At 44.1% G+C, this 19,532-nt stretch overlaps 1 protein-coding gene across 1 annotated transcript in view; it reads left to right on the top strand.

Moving 5' to 3' along the window:
- Positions 1-19,532, top strand: part of LOC106581537 (1,4-alpha-glucan-branching enzyme) — a 323,607-nt gene that overhangs the window by 103,808 nt on the left and 200,267 nt on the right. The window contains exons 5-6 of the mRNA XM_045704110.2: positions 5,952-6,087; positions 14,774-14,864. Of these exons, the coding sequence (XP_045560066.1) occupies positions 5,952-6,087; positions 14,774-14,864 (227 nt within the window). The remainder of the gene's footprint in view (positions 1-5,951; positions 6,088-14,773; positions 14,865-19,532) is intronic.

The raw sequence follows: 19,532 nt of genomic DNA, 5'->3' as shown, positions 1-19,532 counted from the left end.
TGTGTCTCTCTCGCTCTCTGTGTCTCTCTCGCTCTGTGTCTCTCTCTCGCTCTGTGTCTCTCTCTCGCTCTGTGTCTCTCTCTCGCTCTGTGTCTCTCTCTCGCTCTGTGTCTCTCTCTCGCTCTGTGTCTCTCTCTGTCTGTCTGTCTGTCTCTCTCTCTCTCTCTGTCTCTCTCTCGCTCTCTGTCTCTCTCTCGCTCTCTGTGTCTCTCTGTGTCTCTCTCGCTCTCTGTGTCTCTCTCGCTCTCTGTGTCTCTCTCGCTCTCTGTGTCTCTCTCGCTCTGTGTCTCTCTCTCGCTCTGTGTCTCTCTCTCGCACTGTGTCTCTCTCTGTCTGTCTCTGTCTCTCTCTGTGTCTCTCGCTCTCTGCGTCTCTCTCTCTTCGTGTGTCTCTCTCTCTCTCTCTCTCTCCCTCTCCACCCTGTTGCTGATATTTCCATTTATTTATTTTTTTACAAGAGGCCCAATCATTATAACCTCTTCAGACAGAGGGGTCCTGAGCCCAAGTTGTTAGTGTACAAACAAACACACACACGCTGTTCTGTTCCCTCCCTCCACTGGGCCGTTGTCTCTGTAAACACAACACTGTTATCATTTCATCTCTCTCAACATGGCTAGACTCCAGACAGACATATTGTCACACTGATGGAGAGTTCAATAAGTTCAGATCCTCAAGTTGTTTGTTAGTCACCGTTCTATAGTTTCATGTCTTTAATCATGGCCAGACAGAGAGTGGGATGCAGACATATAGTGTCATCAGCGTTCAATAACTTCTTCAGATCAGATATTGTTCCTGGCCCATCAAGATGGCGCCGATAGAGATGGCAGCTTCGCTTCTAGTCCTTAGGAAACTGTGCAGTATTTAGTTTTTTTATGTATTATTTCTTACATTGTTAGCCCAGAAAACCTTAAGTGTTATTACATACAGCCGGGAAGAACTATTGGATATCAGAGAGACGTCAATTTACCAGCACAACCAGCACTACGACCAGGAATACGAAAGGGCATTTGAACTGATTCCAGAGGCCGACACAAAACAACGCCGTCGGAGGAGAGGGTGCCGGAGTGGTCTTCTAGTGAGGCTTCACACACCACCCACCGCTTCCCAGTATATTACTCGCTAATGTCCAGTCCCTAATTAACTAAGTCGATGAAATTGGGGCAAGAGTTGCTTTCCAAAGAGATATCCGGGATTGTAACATACTCTGTATCACGGAGACATGGCTAGCTGGAGAAATGCTGTCGGAGTCTGTACTAGAGGTCGACCGATTATGATTTTTCAACGCCGATACCAATACCAATTATTGGAGGACACCCCCCCCCCCCCCCCAAAAAAAAAGCCGATGCCGATTAATTATTTATTTGTATTTTTTTATTTGTAATAATGACAATTACAACAATACTGAATGAACACTTATTTTAACTTAATATAATACATCAATAAAATCAATTTAGCCTCAAATAAATAATGAAACATGTTCAATTTGGTTTAAATAATGCAAAAACAAAGTGTTGGAGAAGAAAGTAAAAGTGCAATATGTGCCATGTAAGAAAGCTAACGTTTAAGTTCCTTGCTCAGAACATGAGAACATATGAAAGCTGGTGGTTCCTTTTAACATGAGTCTTCAATATTCCCAGGTAAGATGTTTTAGGTTGTAGTTATTATAGGAATTATAGGACTATTTCTCTCTATACGATTTGTATTTCATATACCTTTGACTATTGGATGTTCTTATAGGCACTTTATTATTGCCAGTGTAACAGTATAGCTTCCGTCCCTCTCCTCGCTCCTACCTGGGCTCAAACCAGGAACACATCGACAACAGCCACCCTCGAAGCAGCGTTACCCATGCAGAGCAAGGGGAACAACCACTCCAAGTCTCAGAGCGAGTGACGTTTGAAACGCTATTAGCGCGCACCCGGCTAACTAGCTAACCATTTCACATCGGTTACACCAGCCTAATCTCGGGGGTTGATAGGCTTGAAGTCATAAACAGCGCAATGCATTGCGAAGGACTGCTGGCAAAACGCACGAAAGTGCTATTTTGAATGAACGCTTACGAGTCTGCTGCTGCCTACCACCGCTCAATCAGCCTGCTCTATCAAATCATACACTTAATTATAACATAATAACACACAGAAACACGAGCCTTAGGTCATTAATATGGTCGAATCCGGAAACTATCATCTCGAAAACAAAACATTATTCCTGTTACATTGCACAACCTTCAGTGTTATGTCATAATTACGTAAAATTCAGGCAAATTAGTTCGCAACGAGCCAGTCGGCCCAAACTGTTGCATATACCCTGACTGCGTGCAATGAACGCAAAATGACACAATTTCACCTGGATAATATTGCCTGCTAACCTGGATTTCTTTTAGCTAAATATGCAGGTTGAAAAATATATACTTCTGTGTATTGATTTTAAGAAAGTCATTGATGTTTATGGTTCGGTACAGTCGTGCAACAATTGTGCTTTTTTCGCAAATGCGCTTTTGTTAAATCATCCCTGTTTGGCGAAGTCGGCTGTCTTTGTTAGTAAGAAGTAGTCTTCACAGTTCGCAACGAGCCAGGCGGCCCAAACTGCTGCATATACCCTGACTCTGTTTGCAAGAGAAGTGACACACTTTCCCTAGTTAAAAGAAATTCATGTTAGCAGGCAATATTAACTAAATATGCAGGTTAAAAAATATATACTTGTGTATTGATTTTAAGAAGGGCATTGATGTTTATGGTTGGAGCAACGTGTACCTAAGCGATTATATGCAACGCAGGACAGGCTAGATAAACTAGTAATATCATCAACCATGTGTAGTTAACTAGTGATTATGATTGATTGATTGTTTATTATAAGATAAGTTTAATGCTAGCTAGCAACTTACCTTGGCTTCTTACTGCATTCGCGTAACCTCGTGGAGTGCAATGTAAAGCAGGTGGTTAGAGCGTTGGACTAGTTAACCGTAAGGTTGCGAGATTGAATCCCTGAGCTGACAAGGTAAAAATCTGTCGTTCTGCCCCTGAACAAGGCAGTTAACCCCCCTTTCCTAGGCCATCATTGAAAATAAGAATGTGTTCTTAACTGACTTGCCTAGTTTTAATATAGGTCCAAAAATAAATAATTCAAAAAAAAATCGCCCAAATCGGCGTCCAAAAATACCGATTTCCTATTGTTATGAAAACTTGAAATCGGCCCTAATTAATCGGCCATTCTGATTAATCGGTCGACCTCTAGTCTGTACAGCCAATGGGATTTTCAGTGCATCGCGCCGACTGGAACAAACATCTTTCTGGTAAGAAGAAGGGCGGGGGTGTATGTTTTATGATTAACGACTCATGGTGTAATTGTAACAACATACAATACCTCGACCTCAAGACCTAGAATTCCTCACAATCAAATGCTGACCGTATTATCTCCCAAGAGAACTCTCCTCGGTTATTGTCACAGCCGTGTATACCCCCCCACAAGCGGATACCAAGATGGCCATCAAGGAACTCTGGCTGCATTTATTGTAGCTGGGGATTTTTAACAAAGCTCATTTGAGAACAAGGCTACCTAAATTCTATCACCATATTGATTGCAGTACTTTACTTCCGCAATGCATACAAGGCCCTCCCCCGCCCTCCTATTGGCAAATCTGACCATGACTCCATCTTGTTGCTCCCCTCCTATAGGCAGAAACTAAAACAGGAAGCGTCTGTGCTTAGGTCTATCCAACGCTGGTCTGACCAATCTGATTCCACGCGTCAAGATTGCTTCGATCACGTGGACTGGGATATGTTCCGGGTAGCCTCAGACAATAACATTGACGTATACGCTGACTCGGTGAGCGAGTTTATAAGGAAGTGTATAGGAGATGTTGTACCCACAAAACTGAAAGCACGTACCACCGCATTTAATCATGGCAAGGTGACTGGAAACATGGCCAAATGCAAACAGGGTAGTTATTCCCTCCATAAGGCAATCAAACAAGCAAAGCATCAGTATAGAGGCAAAGTGTAGTCACAATTCAGCGGCTCAAACACGAGATGTATGTGGCAGGGTCTACAGACAATCACGGATTACAAAAAGAAAACCAGCTCGGTCGCAGACATCGACTTCTTGTTCCCAGACAAATTAAACAACTTCTTTGTTCCCAGACAAATTATACAACTTCTTTGCGCGCTTTGAGGACAATACAGTGCCACCGACACGGTCCGCTACCAAAGACTGTGGGCTCTCCTTCTCCTTGGCCAACGTGAGTAAAACATTTAAACGTCTTAACCCTCGCAAGCATGCCGGCCCAGACGACATCCCTAGCCGCGTCCTCAGAGCATGCGCAGACCACCTGTTTGTGTGTTTACGGACATATTCAATCACTCCCTATCCCAGTCTGCTGTCCCCACATGCTTCAAGATAGCCACCGTTGTTCCTGTTCCCAAGAAAGCTAAGGTAACTGATCTAAATGACAACTGCCCTGTAGCACTCACTTCTGTCATCATGAAGTGCTTTGAGAGACTAGTCAAGGATCATATCACCTCCACCCTACCTGATACCCTAGACCCACTTCAATATGCTTACCGCCCCAATAGGTCCACAGACGATGCATCGCCATCACACTGCACACTGCCCTATCCCATCTGGACAAGAGGAATACCTATGTGAGAATACTGTTCATTGACTACAGCTCAGCATTCAACAACATAGTACAGTCCAAACTCCTCATTAAGCTTGACCCTTAATGACCCTGCCCCGGTGCAACTGGGTCCTGGACTTCCTGACGGGTCGCCCCCAGGTGGTGAAGGTAGGAAACATCTCCACTCCACTGATCTTCAACACTGGGGCCCACACGGGTGCATTCTCAGTCCTCTCCTGTACTCCCTGTTCACCCACGACTGCGTGGCCATGCGCGCCTCCAACTCAATCATCAAGTTTGTAGACGACACTACAGTGGTAGTAGTGTAGGCTTGATTACCAACGACGAGACCTCTCACTCAACGTCAGCAAAACAAAAGAGATGGTGGACTTCAGGAAACAGCAAAGGGAGTACCCCTATTCACATCAACGGGACAGTAGTGGAGAAGGTGGAAAGTTTTAAGCTCCTCGGTGTACATATCATGGACAAATTGAAATGGTCCACACACACAGACAGTGTGGTGAAGAGGGTGCATCAGCTCCTCTTCAACCTCCAGGAGTCTGTTGGCTTGTCACTGAAAACACTCACAAACTTTTACCGGTGCACAATTGAGAGCTTCCTGTCAGGCTGTATCACCGCCTGGTACGGCAACTGCACCGCCCATAACCACAGGGCTCTCCAGAGGGTGGTGAGGTCTGTACAGGTGCATCAAAGCTGGGACAGAGAGATTGAAAAACGGCTTCTATCTCAAGGCCATGATTGGTAAACAGCCATCGCTAGCACAGAGAGGTGGCTGCCTACCTACAGACTTGATATCACTGGCCACTGTATCCTTCACTATCTATTCTATACTGTCTATTGCATCTTAGCCGCTCTGTCACTGCTCATCCATATATTTATATATTCTCATCCCATTCCTTTACTAGATTGTGTGTATTAGGTTTTGTTGTGGAAATTGTTAGAAATTAGGTTTTGTTGTGGAGTTGTTAGATATTACCTGTTAGATACTGCTGCACTGTCAGATCTAGAAGCATTTCACTACACTCACAATAACACCTGCTAACCATGTGTATGTGACCAATAACATGTTCTATCAGTCCTTGTATCCATTAGCTCTGTCTATGAATTTTAGTGGTCATATTTCTCTAGCCCCCTCCTTCAGCTTTTTACCAAAACAGTTGTGGGGTAGTAACTTTGTTATTGTTTAAAATAGCTAACCCAGGGATACGTTGTTGTCTGGTTGGATAACCAGACTGATCGGAGCATGTTAACCAATCTAGTTTCCCATGCTGTTTATTTCATCGTTCGTCATTGTGTTTCTTCTCCTCCCCTCCAGCACATCCACCCTCGCCCCAAGAAGCCTCAGAGTTTACGGATCTACGAGTCCCACGTGGGCATCGCCTCGCCTCTTCCTGAAGTCGCCTCCTACACCAACTTCACAATCAATGTCCTGCCTCGAATAAAAGACTTGGGTAAGAGATCACAGATTACAGAGCTACCGTACCTGGGCATCAGATCTACCTAGAACTAGGCAACAGATCTCAGCTATCTAAACCTAGGAAACAGATCACAGAGCTATCTAGACCTGAACAACAGATTTTAGCGCTAGCTTAGTTTACCACAGGCATCTGAACCAAGGCTATAATCAAATAAATAGAATAAGTATTCCCTATAGCTACCCATCATCACAGAACCGTTGACTTCAATGGGAAACCCGTTCTAACAATTATATTTCTATGGTTATAATATATTTTGTCTGTGTCCCAAATGACAGACTATCCCATATATAGTGCACTAGACTCTATCCCTATGGGCCCTGTCCAAAAGAAGTACACTATATAGGGAATAGCATGTCATTTGGGACGCACCCGTCCTGTCCGAACACATGCATTTTCTTCCTCTGCTTCCAGCCTTTAGCTACAGCAAATCGTTGAGCTGGTGTTTTGTTGTCTGCTACAGGTCTGATAAACACGAAAGTACTAAAACATCGCACTGTTTCTCTTTCATCTAGTAGTGTGTAGTACTAGGGCTGTGAAGGGGATGGTCAGTCCTGAACAGAGCAACATCTCATTTGTCTTCTACCATCCAAGAGACTGTTATAAAGTACACAGATGTAAGCTTTGAAAGACTGTGTAGACTCCTAACAAGACTAGACTCTGTTTTAAAGTTTAGAAACTCAACAGATGAGGAACGGGGAGTAGGGAAAGGGAAAGTGTGGATGACGAGGGAGAGAAGCGAGGGTCGCAGAGGGAGAGTGGAGAGGGGAAAGGGGAGGGGAGTAGAGGTCATTCTCTGTCATTATGCTCCTCCATCAGAGCAGCAGTGGTCCTTGACCCTGCCTGGTGACCTGCTGTGCTACTGTCTGTCTGTCCCAAACACGAGCCAGCGCTGTTCAAGGGCCTCTTCAGACCCAGCCGTGTGTGTGTGTGTGTGTGTGTGTGTGTGTGTGTGTGTGTGTGTGTGTGTGTGTGTGTGTGTGTGTGTGTGTGTGTGTGTGTGTGTGTGTGTGTGTGTGTGTGTGTGTGTGTGGCGGGCGACAAGATGGCGCCGACAGACACGGTTACCCTGCTTCTAGCTCCTAGCCAACTTTGCAGAATTATTATTTTTATTTTTTTTTACGTTATTTCTTGTATTATTACCTACAACCAGAAATAACTTCTGGATATTAGATCGGCGGTCACTCACCAGACATTCAAGCAGTAATTCGACATACCTAACCTGGATCCTTTGTTTGATCTTGCTGCTCTATTTACCCAAAATGCCCTGGGCTGCACCAAAATGCTGACCCTGGAGAAGCGGTAGAAGGAGTAGGGCCCTAGTCAGTGTCAGGCGGCGTGCATACCATCCACTACTTCTGAGTATAACGTTCAGTCCCTGGACTCTATAAAGTAGACGAGCTCAGGGCGAGGATCTCCTTCCAGAGTGATATCAGGGTCTGTAACATACATACTGTTTTGTGGAATTATGGCTCTCTCCGGATATATTCTCCCCGTCCATTGGACAGGAAGAACAAACGTTGTGATTAACAACTCATGGTGTGATTGTAGTAAGGCACAGGAACTCAATACTTGTTTTCTTTTTTTCCCCCCGATCTGGAATACCTCAACATCACATGCCGACTGCATTATTGTAGCTAGGAAATCTGAGAAAAACACTACTGGAACGTATCTTCAGTGCAACACGGACGCTGGATCGTTGCTAACTCCCTTCCAGGACAGCTACAATGCCTTCCCTCATCCTTCGTTCCACCTATAGGCAGAAAGCTATAAAAGCTCCCTTGGTAGGGACTGTTCAACAATAATGTCTGACTAATAAGAATCTATGCTTCAAGATGGTTTTGATCACGCAAACGGAGAAATGTTTCCGGGTCACATCTGAGAATAGTATTGATGTGTATATAGTGACTCAGTGACTGCATTCATCAAGAAGTAGAATATGTTATTCCCACTGTGACGATTAGAACATAAACCGTGGATAGATGGCAGCATTCGCGTCAAAATGAAAGTGTGAAAAAATGCATTTTACCTTGGCAAGGTGACTGGGAACATGGACATGCACAATCAGACCAGCTATGACCTCCGTAAGGCAATCAAGAGGCAAAACAACAGTACAGGGACAAAGTGTAGTCACAATTCAACAGCTCATAAACGAGACATATGTGGCAGAAACTCCAGACAATCACTGATTTATAAAGGAAAAGCCCAACGACGCCTCGCTCCGGGATGAGCTAAACACCTTTGCATGCTTTGAGGAAAACAACATTGAGCCGCCGACGTGGGCCCCTGCTGTTCATGAGGACTGTGTGCTCTCGTTCTGTGGCCGACGTGAGTACGTCATTTTAAGGCAGACTGCCGGCCCAGACGGCATCCCAAGCCACGTCCTCAGAGCATGTGCAGACCAGCTGGCTGGAGTGTTTATGGACATATTCAAACTCTCCATATCCCAGTCTTGTCCACACTTGCTTCAAGAGGTCCACCATTGTTCCTGTACCCAAGAAAGTGACGGTAACTAAATGACTATCGCCCCGTAGCACTGAATTCTGTCATCATGAAGTGCTTTGTGAGGCTAGTTAAGGATCATATCAGCTCCACCTTACCCGACACCCTAGACCCACTACAACTTGCTTACCGCCCCAATAGATCCACAGATGATGCAATCGCCATTGCACTGAACACTGCCCTATCCTACCTGGACAAGAGAGATACCTACGTACGAATGCTGTTCATTGACTACAACTCAGTCTTCAACACCATAGTGCTCTTCAAGCTCATCACTAAGCTCATGGCCCTGGTTCTGAACCCCTCCTTGTATAATTGGGTCCTGGACTTCCTGACGGGCCGATCCCAAGTAGTTAAGGTAAGGAACAACACTTCTGCCACACTGATCCTCAACACAGGGGTCCCGCAAGGGTGCGTGCTCAGCCCCTTCCTGTACTCCCTGTTGACCCATGACTGCGTGCCCACGCACTTCTCCAATTCAATCAAGTTTGCTGACGACACAACGGTAGTAGACCTGATTGCCAACAAAGATGAGACAGCCTACAGGGAGGAGGAGAAGGGCCCTGGCGGAGTGGTGTCAGGAAAATAACCTCTCCCTCAACATCAACAAAACAAAGGAGCTGATCATGGACTACAGGAGACAGCAGCGAACGCGTGCCCCATCCACATAGACGGAGCTGTGGTGGAGAGGGTCAAGTTCCTCGGCGTGCACCATCACTGACGACCAGAAATGGTCCCTTCGCACAGACAGCATGGTGAAAAAAGGCACAACACAGCCTCTTCAACCTCAGGAGGCAGGATGGCCAGTTTTCAGATTGGCCCAATTAGACCCTCCTATCTATGTATGTGTGTGTGTGTGTGTGTGTGTGTGTGTGTGTGTGTGTGTGTGTGTGTGTGTGTGTGTGTGTGTGTGTGTGTGTGTGTGTGTGTGTGTGTGTGTGTGTGTGTTCCAACAGTGCAGTAATACCTAGCAATAACAATGTCATTGCTCGTTTAGGTTTTTCTGGATTACGTGTGTGTGTATTTGTTATTGCTAGGTATTACTGCACTGTTGGAAAAAAAAATATATATATATATAATTTTGCTGCACCTGCGATAACATCTGCAAATCTGTGTACGAGATCAATAAACTTTGATTTGCGTGTATGGGAACCCTAGCCAGACTGTCAGTTTGCTGCGGAACAAAGCCACCTCTGCAAGTCAACATCCTGTTTGCAGTCTTCAGCCAGATCCATCCAGACACGTGAAGTGGCCATTACCACTGAACAGAAAAGGGGGATGGAGGGGGTTGCCGTGCTCAGACCAGTGTCCCAAACGACAACCTATTCCCTATATTGTTCATTATGTTTGACCAGAGTCCTATGTGCCCCGGTCAAAGGTAGTGCACTACAAAGGGAGAATGGGGTTCCGTTTGGGACACGGGTCTGGACTCAGCTGGCTGTCTGTCTGCTTCCGTCTGATGTTCCTCTGAACCATTCATCACTATTAACACCAGTCTCTGATTCCCCCTGTGTCCTGCGTATCTAACTATATACACACACACACACACACACACACACACACACACACACACCTGGATACATCAAATCACAGATGTACTAAAAATCCTGCTGGAGATTCTTGATGTTTTATTAGAAGAAAAGTAAACACTGAAGGGAGAGTCCTATACTATTATAGTTTCTCTACTTGAGGTCGTAGTGATTTCTCCCACATTACTTCTATTGTAATGTGATGGTTGCCTCTCTCGCTCTCTGGAGTACTACTGGCAGTGTTATTTAAAACCAAGTGAATAAAGAAGTGTTCACTGAGCTCCTTCTCTGTGTCCCAGAGGTGTGTCCTACAGAACTTTAAAGGCTTCATCCCAATCAGCACTCTAGTCCCTATATATGTGCATTCATCTCTGACCAGAGCCCATTGACAATCCCATAGGGCTCTATGTAGGGAAGAAGGTGACATTTTGGGACGCTACCCTTACTGTAATTCTTCTGCATTTCAAGTAGGATCTGCACTATTGCCAGTATTAAAGGGGGCAGATATTGCTGCTACAGCCGTGGTGTGCCTCTGATAGGAACGACGTCTCTTCCTCGGCTTAACGTTTCTTGTCTTTCCTTTTGGAATGGGAGAGCAGCGAAGCACTCTTTCTGCCGATGCAAATTCACGCTTTGCGTTCCAAATTGCACCCTATCCTCTATGTAGTGCACTACTTTTGATCAAGGCCAATGGAAGTAGTGGTCGAAAGAAGTGCACTACGTAGGTAATAGGGTGTCATTTGGGACGTAGTCGATCTGACAAATAACCAACCTGCAGCATTTCAAGGAATCTGTACAGTTCGATTCTCTTTTTTTTTTATACGAGGAGAAATGTTACTGTCCTCGTTTCCAGAGACTGACATCTGTCTGTCTCCACAGCTGGCTCACCGATTTTCCCCCCACCCATCCCCTGCTTCAGCTCATTTCCAGAGAGAGAGAGCGACTGAAAAGGAAACTTCTTCTCACCCCTCCGTTCTGTCACACCTCGTCAGAAGCCAATGTTTTTCTCTCGTCTGAAAGAATCCGAGACAGAGTTATTTATTTATCTAGCTCTATCTCAAAACAACAATAACAAGCACAGAGCCTTCCTGTGGAGAAACAGCCTACTGTTAAAAGGCCTGTCAGAGCTGCTCCAGTGAGATTGGTGTTTCCCCATGGCCACAGCTTGTCTGGAGCACCTGAGATTGGTGTTTCCCCATGGCCACAGCTTGTCTGGAGCACCTGAGATTGGTGTTTCCCCATGGCCACAGCTTGTCTGGAGCACCTGAGATTGGTGTTTCCCCATGGCCACAGCTTGTCTGGAGCACCTGAGATTGGTGTTTCCCCATGGCCACAGCTTGTCTGGAGCACCTGAGATTGGTGTTTCCCCATGGCCACAGCTTGTCTGGAGCACCTGAGATTGGTGTTTCCCCATGGCCACAGCTTGTCTGGAGCACCTGAGATTGGTGTTTCCCCATGGCCACAGCTTGTCTGGAGCACCTGAGATTGGTGTTTCCCCATGGCCACAGCTTGTCTGGAGCACCTGAGATTGGTGTTTCCCCATGGCCACAGCTTGTCTGGAGCACCTGAGATTGGTGTTTCCCCATGGCCACAGCTTGTCTGGAGCACCTGAGATTGGTGTTTCCCCATGGCCACAGCTTGTCTGGAGCACCTGAGATTGGTGTTTCCCCATGGCCACCTGGAGGAAAGTGTCAACCACAAAGACCAGTGTCTCACATTTAATCAAATATTTGTGGGAGCGCACTTGTCAAGCCTGATATTTGGAAAATAAACATGAGGATGACGGATGCTGGCAGAGGTGACACTTGTTGTGCTATCAAGAATAACATCAAAGTGTGTGTGTGTCCCAAATGCGATTTCTATAGTGCAATGGGTCGTGGTCAAAAGTAGTGCACTATATAGGGAATAGGATGCCATGTAGGATTCTGCCCATGTGGCCAAAGTTACAGCAGGTGATGAAATGTTGTAAATAATAATATTTTATATATACAGTTGAAGTCAGAAGTTTACATACCCTTAGGTTGGAGTCATTAAAAGTCATTTTTCAACCACTCCACAAATTTCTTGTTAACAAACTATAGTTTTGGCAAGTCGGTTAGGACATCTACTTTGTGCATGACACAAGTAATTTTTCCAACAATTGTTTACAGACCAGATTATTTCACTTATAATTCACTGTATCACAATTCCAGTGGGTTAGATGTTTACACACACTAAGTTGACTGTGCCTTCAAATAGCTTGGAAAATTCCAGAAAATGATGTCATGGCTTTAGAAGCTTCTGATAGGCTAATTGACATCATTTGAGTCAATTGGAGGTGTACCTGTGGATGTATTTCAAGTCCTACCTTCAAACTCAGTGCCTCTTTGCTTGACATCATGGGAAAATCAAAAGAAATAAGAAAGAAATTGTAGACTCCCACAAGTCTGGTTCATCCTTGGGAGCATCCCAACCGTGAAGCACGGGGGTGGCAGCATCATGTTGTGGGGGTGCTTTGCTGCAGGAGGGACTGGTGCACTTCACAAAATACATGGCATCATGAGGGAGGAAAATTATGTGGATATATTGAAGCAACATCTCAAGACATCAGTCAGGAAGTTAAAGCATGGTCGCAAATGGGTCTTCCAAATGGACAATGACACCAAGCATACTTCCAAAGTTGTGGCAAAATGGCTTAAGGACAACAAAGTCAAGGTATTGGAGTGGCCATCACAAACCCCTCACCTCAATCCTATAGAAAATTTGTGGGCAGAACTGAAAAAGCAGAGGCCTACAAACATGACTCAGTTACACCAGCTCTGTCAGGAGGAATGGGCCAAAATTCACCCAACTTATTGTGGGAAGCTTGTGGAAGGCTACCCGAAACGTTTGACCCAAGTTAAACAATTTAACCTTTAGGGGGTGCGTTCTCGGTCGTGCGCATGAAAAAACCTCTGGGACACTGCAGTCTCCACTCATTCAGAGTGGTCTTACTCCCTCATTTTTCAGAATACAAGCCTGAAACAATTTCTAAAGACTGTTGACATCTAGTGGAAGCCATAGGAAGGCCAGTCCTAAGTCAATGGAAAACTACAAACATAAAGAAAATCCCACTTCCTAGATGGATTTTTCTCAGGTTTTCGCCTGCCATATCAGTTCTGTTATACTCACAGACATTATTTTAACAGTTTTAGAAACTATATGCATATCCTAGCTTCTGGGCCTGAGTAACAGGCAGTTTACTTTGGGCACGCTTTTCATCCGGAGGTGAAAATAGTGTGCCCTACACTAATGAAGTTAAAGGCAATGCTTCCAAATACTAATTGAGTGTATGTAAACTTCTGACCCACTGGGAATATGATGAAAGAAATAATAGCTGAAATAAATCATTCTCTCTACTATTATTCTGACATTTCACATTCATAAAATAAAGTGGTGATCCTAACTAACCCAAAACAGGGAATTTTACTAGGATTAAATGTCAGGAATTGTGGAAAACTGAGTTTAAATGTATTTGGCCAAGGTGTATGTAAACTTCCGACTTCGACTGTGTGTGTGTGTATGTATGTATGTATGTGTGTGTGTATGTATGTATGTGTGTGTGTATGTATGTATGTGTGTGTGTATGTATGTATGTGTGTATGTATGTGTGTGTGTGTGTGTATGTGTGTATATATATATATCATGTACGTATGTAATGAGAATGGTAGTGGTCTTAGAACAGAGCCTTGAGGAACACAAACTTACCTTAGATTTGTCTGAGAAATGTCCATTTTGGTCATCACTAATACCGTCAATAGCAAGGACATCAGAAATTAATGCTGGAGAATAATTGTGTGTTTACCACTGAATAACACACTATAGGTTTGCACACCTACAGATTCTAACAACCGTTCTCAGATCTAACATGAGAAAGAACATTGTACCGAATAAGAAATGGAGAAAATAAAAGGAAATCCAAGTTAAATGGGTTTCCATCGCATTTTCAACTCTAAAATGTTTTACGTTGTATAGCGAATGTGCCCACTCTGGTCTTGGCATGTGTGCTCTAGCTTGCAGATACAGTGCAGAGATTATTATGGACAAAGATTTATTTTTATTTGTCAAACGGCAGCCAAGCATCGATCGTCATGTCACCAGAATATGAACCACAATATTTATTGTAAAGGAGCATCAAGATCAAGTCCACATTCACCACCCTGTGAAATGATTTAATCTGTAGCCTAATAAACTGCATGCTTTCCTGAGTCATAGTGAGATTACCACACAACATATTGCTAAACTCCGTTTACTTCGATATGATGGTTATTATGTCAATAATCGCGCATAGAGGCGTTTCCACCTCCATTTCTCACATAATTCATTTTCGCAACACAAAAAGATCCCACCCTGTCTAGTGTAAAGTTTACCGCCAAATTTGCTGTTTCCATCAGGCCTGTCGTGACGACATATATATATATATATAATTATATATATATATATATATATATATATATATATATATATATATATCCAAACATGTACTTTACTCACAAAAAAAAACGATTGGATTGAAACCTGTTCTAATGTTTGTCTCACATTTGTTCAAATCATTTTCTCTGTTTTCTGTCTTTCATTGATTTGATCTAATAATTGGTTGATTTCCTTTTCAGGGTACAACTGTATTCAGCTGATGGCTGTCATGGAGCATGCATACTATGCCAGCTTCGGTTATCAAGTCACAAGCTTCTTTGCTGCATCCAGGTACATAATTCTGTTTTATTAACATAGTTCTGAGTTTGTCGCTACAGCAGAGCTAAGTGACATCATGTAGACTAGTTTGATATTTCGCGTGTATACCAGGGGTCACCGGGCTGGTTTCCCAGACACAGATTAAACCTTGGATGGATAGTGAGGTGCTACACACACACACACACACACACACACACACCCACACACACACACACACACCGAGTCTTTTACAGCTAACCTTGTGGGGACACACAATTCAGTCCCATTCAAAATCCTATTTTCCCTAACCCTATTCCGTACTCATACCCTTACCCTAAACCTAACCCTATTTCCTAACCCTAGCTCCTAACCCTAGCTCTTAAACCAAATCCTAGCTCCTAATTCTAGCTCTTAAACCTAATCCTAGCTCCTAACCCTAGCTCTTAAACCTAATCCTAGCTCCTAACCCTAGCTCTTAAACCTAATCCTAGCTCCTAACCCTAGCATTAAACCAAATCCTAGCTCCTAACCCTAGCTCTTAAACCTAATCCTAGCTCCTAACCATAGCGCTTAAACCTAATCCTAGCTCCTAACCCTTTAAAGTAATTCTAACACTCATTCTAATCTTAACCCTAAACCCCCTAGACAAAGCATAGACCTCGTGGGGACTAACAAAATGTCCCATTGGTCAACTTTTTGTTTGTTTTACTATTCTTGTGGGGACTTCAGAAGAATAGTTACACACACACACACACACACACACACACACACACACACACACACACACACACACCATTTGTTCATAACAACAAAACAGTGAGGGTGGTTCATCATTAAGAATAATCTCTGTATAAGCACACACACACACACACACACACACACACACACACACACACACACATATTGGAGCTGTTCATCCTGGGGGAGGAGGATGCAGATAAAAACTGAATGACTCAGAACATGTATTGATGTGCTTCATTCCAGTAGTCCCCCCCCACACACACCTTACCCTACCTATCCTTCTATCCTCCTCTCCTCCTCTCCAATCCTCGGAGGAGCATATAAGCCTGTAGTGTCATGCATACAAAGTAATTCCAGCCGTGATTGATTCTCTGTAGACATTTGAAATCCCAGTCTGTGTTCCTGAAAACAAGCCCAGGCCCGGCCAGGCCAGATCGGGCTGTGTTCCTGAACCCAAGCCCAGGCCCGGCCAGGCCAGATCGGGCTGTGTTCCTGAACCCAAGCCCAGGCCCGGCCAGGCCAGATCGGGCTGTGTTCCTGAACCCAAGCCGAGACAATGTTGAAAAGTAATCTGTTGTACTTTTCTTGAATGTAGTTTTGTAATTGACTAAAACAATCTGCCAACATTAAAAAGATCGCTGTGAGTCAATTGGGCAACCAAATTAACCAGTGGTTGTTTTACCTGAAAGCGGGCGGGACCACAACATTTTATTTAATACCGACAGATACTATGATAGTGTTGTAGTGTTTAGTAGGGGACTGATACTATGATAGTGTTGTAGTGTTTAGTAGGGGACTGATACTATGATAGTGTTGTAGTGTTTAGTAGGGGACTGATACTATGATAGTGTTGTAGTGTTTAGTAGGGGACTGATACTATGATAGTGTTTAGTAGGGGACTGATACTATGATAGTGTTGTAGTGTTTAGTAGGGGACTGATACTATGATAGTGTTTAGTAGGGGACTGATACTATGATAGTGTTGTAGTGTTTAGTAGGGGACTGATAGTGTTGTAGTGTTTAGTAGGGGACTGATACTATGATAGTGTTTAGTAGGGGACTGATACTATGATAGTGTTGTAGTGTTTAGTAGGGGACTGATACTATGATAGTGTTTAGTAGGGGACTGATACTATGATAGTGTTGTAGTGTTTAGTAGGGGACTGATACTATGATAGTGTTTAGTAGGGGACTGATACTATGATAGTGTTTAGTAGGGGACTGATACTATGATAGTGTTGTAGTGTTTAGTAGGGGACTGATACTATGATAGTGTTTAGTAGGGGACTGATACTATGATAGTGTTGTGTTTAGTAGGGGACTGATACTATGATAGTGTTTAGTAGGGGACTGATACTATGATAGTGTTGTAGTGTTTAGTAGGGGACTGATACTATGATAGTGTTTAGTAGGGGACTGATACTATGATAGTGTTGTGTTTAGTAGGGGACTGATACTATGATAGTGTTGTAGTGTTTAGTAGGGGACTGATACTATGATAGTGTTTAGTAGGGGACTGATACTATGATAGTGTTTAGTACGGGACTGATACTATGATAGTGTTTAGTAGGGGACTGATACTATGATAGTGTTTAGTACAGGGACTGATACTATGATAGTGTTTAGTAGGGGACTGATACTATGATAGTGTTTAGTAGGGGACTGATACTATGATAGTGTTGTAGTGTTTAGTAGGGGACTGATACTAATGATAGTGTTTAGTAGGGGACTGATACTATGATAGTGTTTAGTAGGGGACTGATACTATGATAGTGTTTAGTAGGGGACTGATACTATGATAGTGTTTAGTAGGGGACTGATACTATGATAGTGTTTAGTAGGGGACTGATACTATGATAGTGTTGTAGTGTTTAGTAGGGGACTGATACTATGATAGTGTTTAGTAGGGGACTGATACTATGATAGTGTTGTAGTGTTTAGTAGGGGACTGATACTATGATAGTGTTTAGTAGGGGACTGATACTATGATAGTGTTTAGTAGGGGACTGATACTATGATAGTGTTGTAGTGTTTAGTAGGGGACTGATACTATGATAGTGTTTAGTAGGGGACTGATACTATGATAGTGTTTAGTAGGGGACTGATACTATGATAGTGTTTAGTAGGGGACTGTTACTATGATAGTGTTGTAGTGTTTAGTAGGGGACTGATACTATGATAGTGTTTAGTAGGGGACTGATACTATGATAGTGTTTAGTAGGGGACTGATACTATGATAGTGTTTAGTAGGGGACTGTTACTATGATAGTGTTGTAGTGTTTAGTAGGGGACTGATACTATGATAGTGTTTAGTAGGGGACTGATACTATGATAGTGTTTAGTAGGGGACTGATACTATGATAGTGTTGTAGTGTTTAGTAGGGGACTGATACTATGATAGTGTTTAGTAGGGGACTGATACTATGATAGTGTTTAGTAGGGGACTGATACTATGATAGTGTTTAGTGTTTAGTAGGGGACTGATACTATGATAGTGTTGTAGTGTTTAGTAGGGGACTGATACTATGATAGTGTTTAGTACAGGACTGATACTATGATAGTGTTTAGTAGGGGACTGATACTAATGATAGTGTTTAGTAGGGGACTGATACTATGATAGTGTTTAGTACAGGACTGATACTATGATAGTGTTTAGTAGGGGACTGATACTAATGATAGTGTAAACTGACGTGTGTGTGTGTAGGTCTGTGTATCTGTGTCTTTCGTCCGTAGTCTACGGTGTCTATGGTCTCTGGTGTCTGTGTTCTCTGTGGTCAAACCCTGTAATCTCTAGTCTCTGTAGTCAGTCTGTGTTCTCTGTGGTGTTCTTAGTCAAACTGTAATCTCTGCACTCTCTAGTCATAATCTCTGCACTCTCTAGTCATAATCTCTGCACTCTCTAGTCATAATCTCTGCAGTCTTTGTGGACTCTGCAGTCATAGTCTCTTTGGTCTTTTGTAGTTGTTGTCTCTCTAGTCTGTTCATTTATGATCAATGAGACGTGTTCATTTGTGTATTCAAACCGTGTTCATGTTGTGTAGTGAGCCAGAATCATCTTTAGTATGAGCACATCATTCTAGTTCTGTGATGCCTGTCATCATTTCACCTGCCTTCCATGTGAGATTTAGATGGCTTTGGATACTGCTAATAGTTGCTACTCTGCACAAAAGGACTCAGTATGATTGTCTCCTCTTTTGATATATACTGTATGTGTGTGTGTGTATGCATGCGCCTGCGTGTATGTGTCTCTCTGTGCGTCTCTGTCTCTCTGCGTAACTGTATGGGTCTCTCTCTCGGTCTCTCTCTCTCGGTCTCTCTCTGTCTCTGTCGGTCTCTGTCGGTCTCTGTCTCGGTCTCTCTCTGTCTCGGTCTCTGTCGGTCTCTCTCTGTCTCTGTCGGTCTCTGTCGGTCTCTCTCTGTCTCGGTCTCTCTCTGTCTCGGTCTCTCTCTGTCTCGGTCTCTCTCTGTCTCGGTCTGTCTCGGTCTCTCTCTGTCTCGGTCTCTCTCTGTCTCGGTCTCTCTCTGTCTCGGTCTCTCTCTGTCTCGGTCTCTCTCTGTCTCGGTCTCTCTCTGTCTCGGTCTCTGTCGGTCTCTGTCTGTCTCGGTCTCTGTCGGTCTCTGTCTGTCTCGGTCTCTGTCTGTCTGTCTCGGTCTCTGTCTGTCTCGGTCTCTGTCTGTCTCGGTCTCGGTCTCTGTCTGTCTCGGTCTCGGTCTCTGTCGGTCTCGGTCTCTGTCGGTCTCGGGCTGTCTCTGTCGGTCTCGGGCTGTCTCTGTCGGTCTCGGGCTGTCTCTGTCGGTCTCGGGCTGTCTCTGTCGGTCTCGGGCTGTCTCTGTCGGTCTCGGGCTGTCTCTGTCGGTCTCGGTCGGTCTCTGTCGGTCTCGGTCGGTCTCTGTCGGTCTCTCTCTGTCTCTCTCTGTCTCTCGCCAGTTGTTAATGGACACCAGAGGCATTGAAGCAAC

The sequence above is a fragment of the Salmo salar genome, chromosome 20 (genome assembly GCF_965601325.2).
Source record: "Salmo salar chromosome 20, fSalSal1, whole genome shotgun sequence".
Taxonomy (NCBI): Eukaryota; Metazoa; Chordata; class Actinopteri; order Salmoniformes; family Salmonidae; genus Salmo; species Salmo salar.
This window is presented reverse-complemented; position numbering and strand designations above follow the sequence as displayed.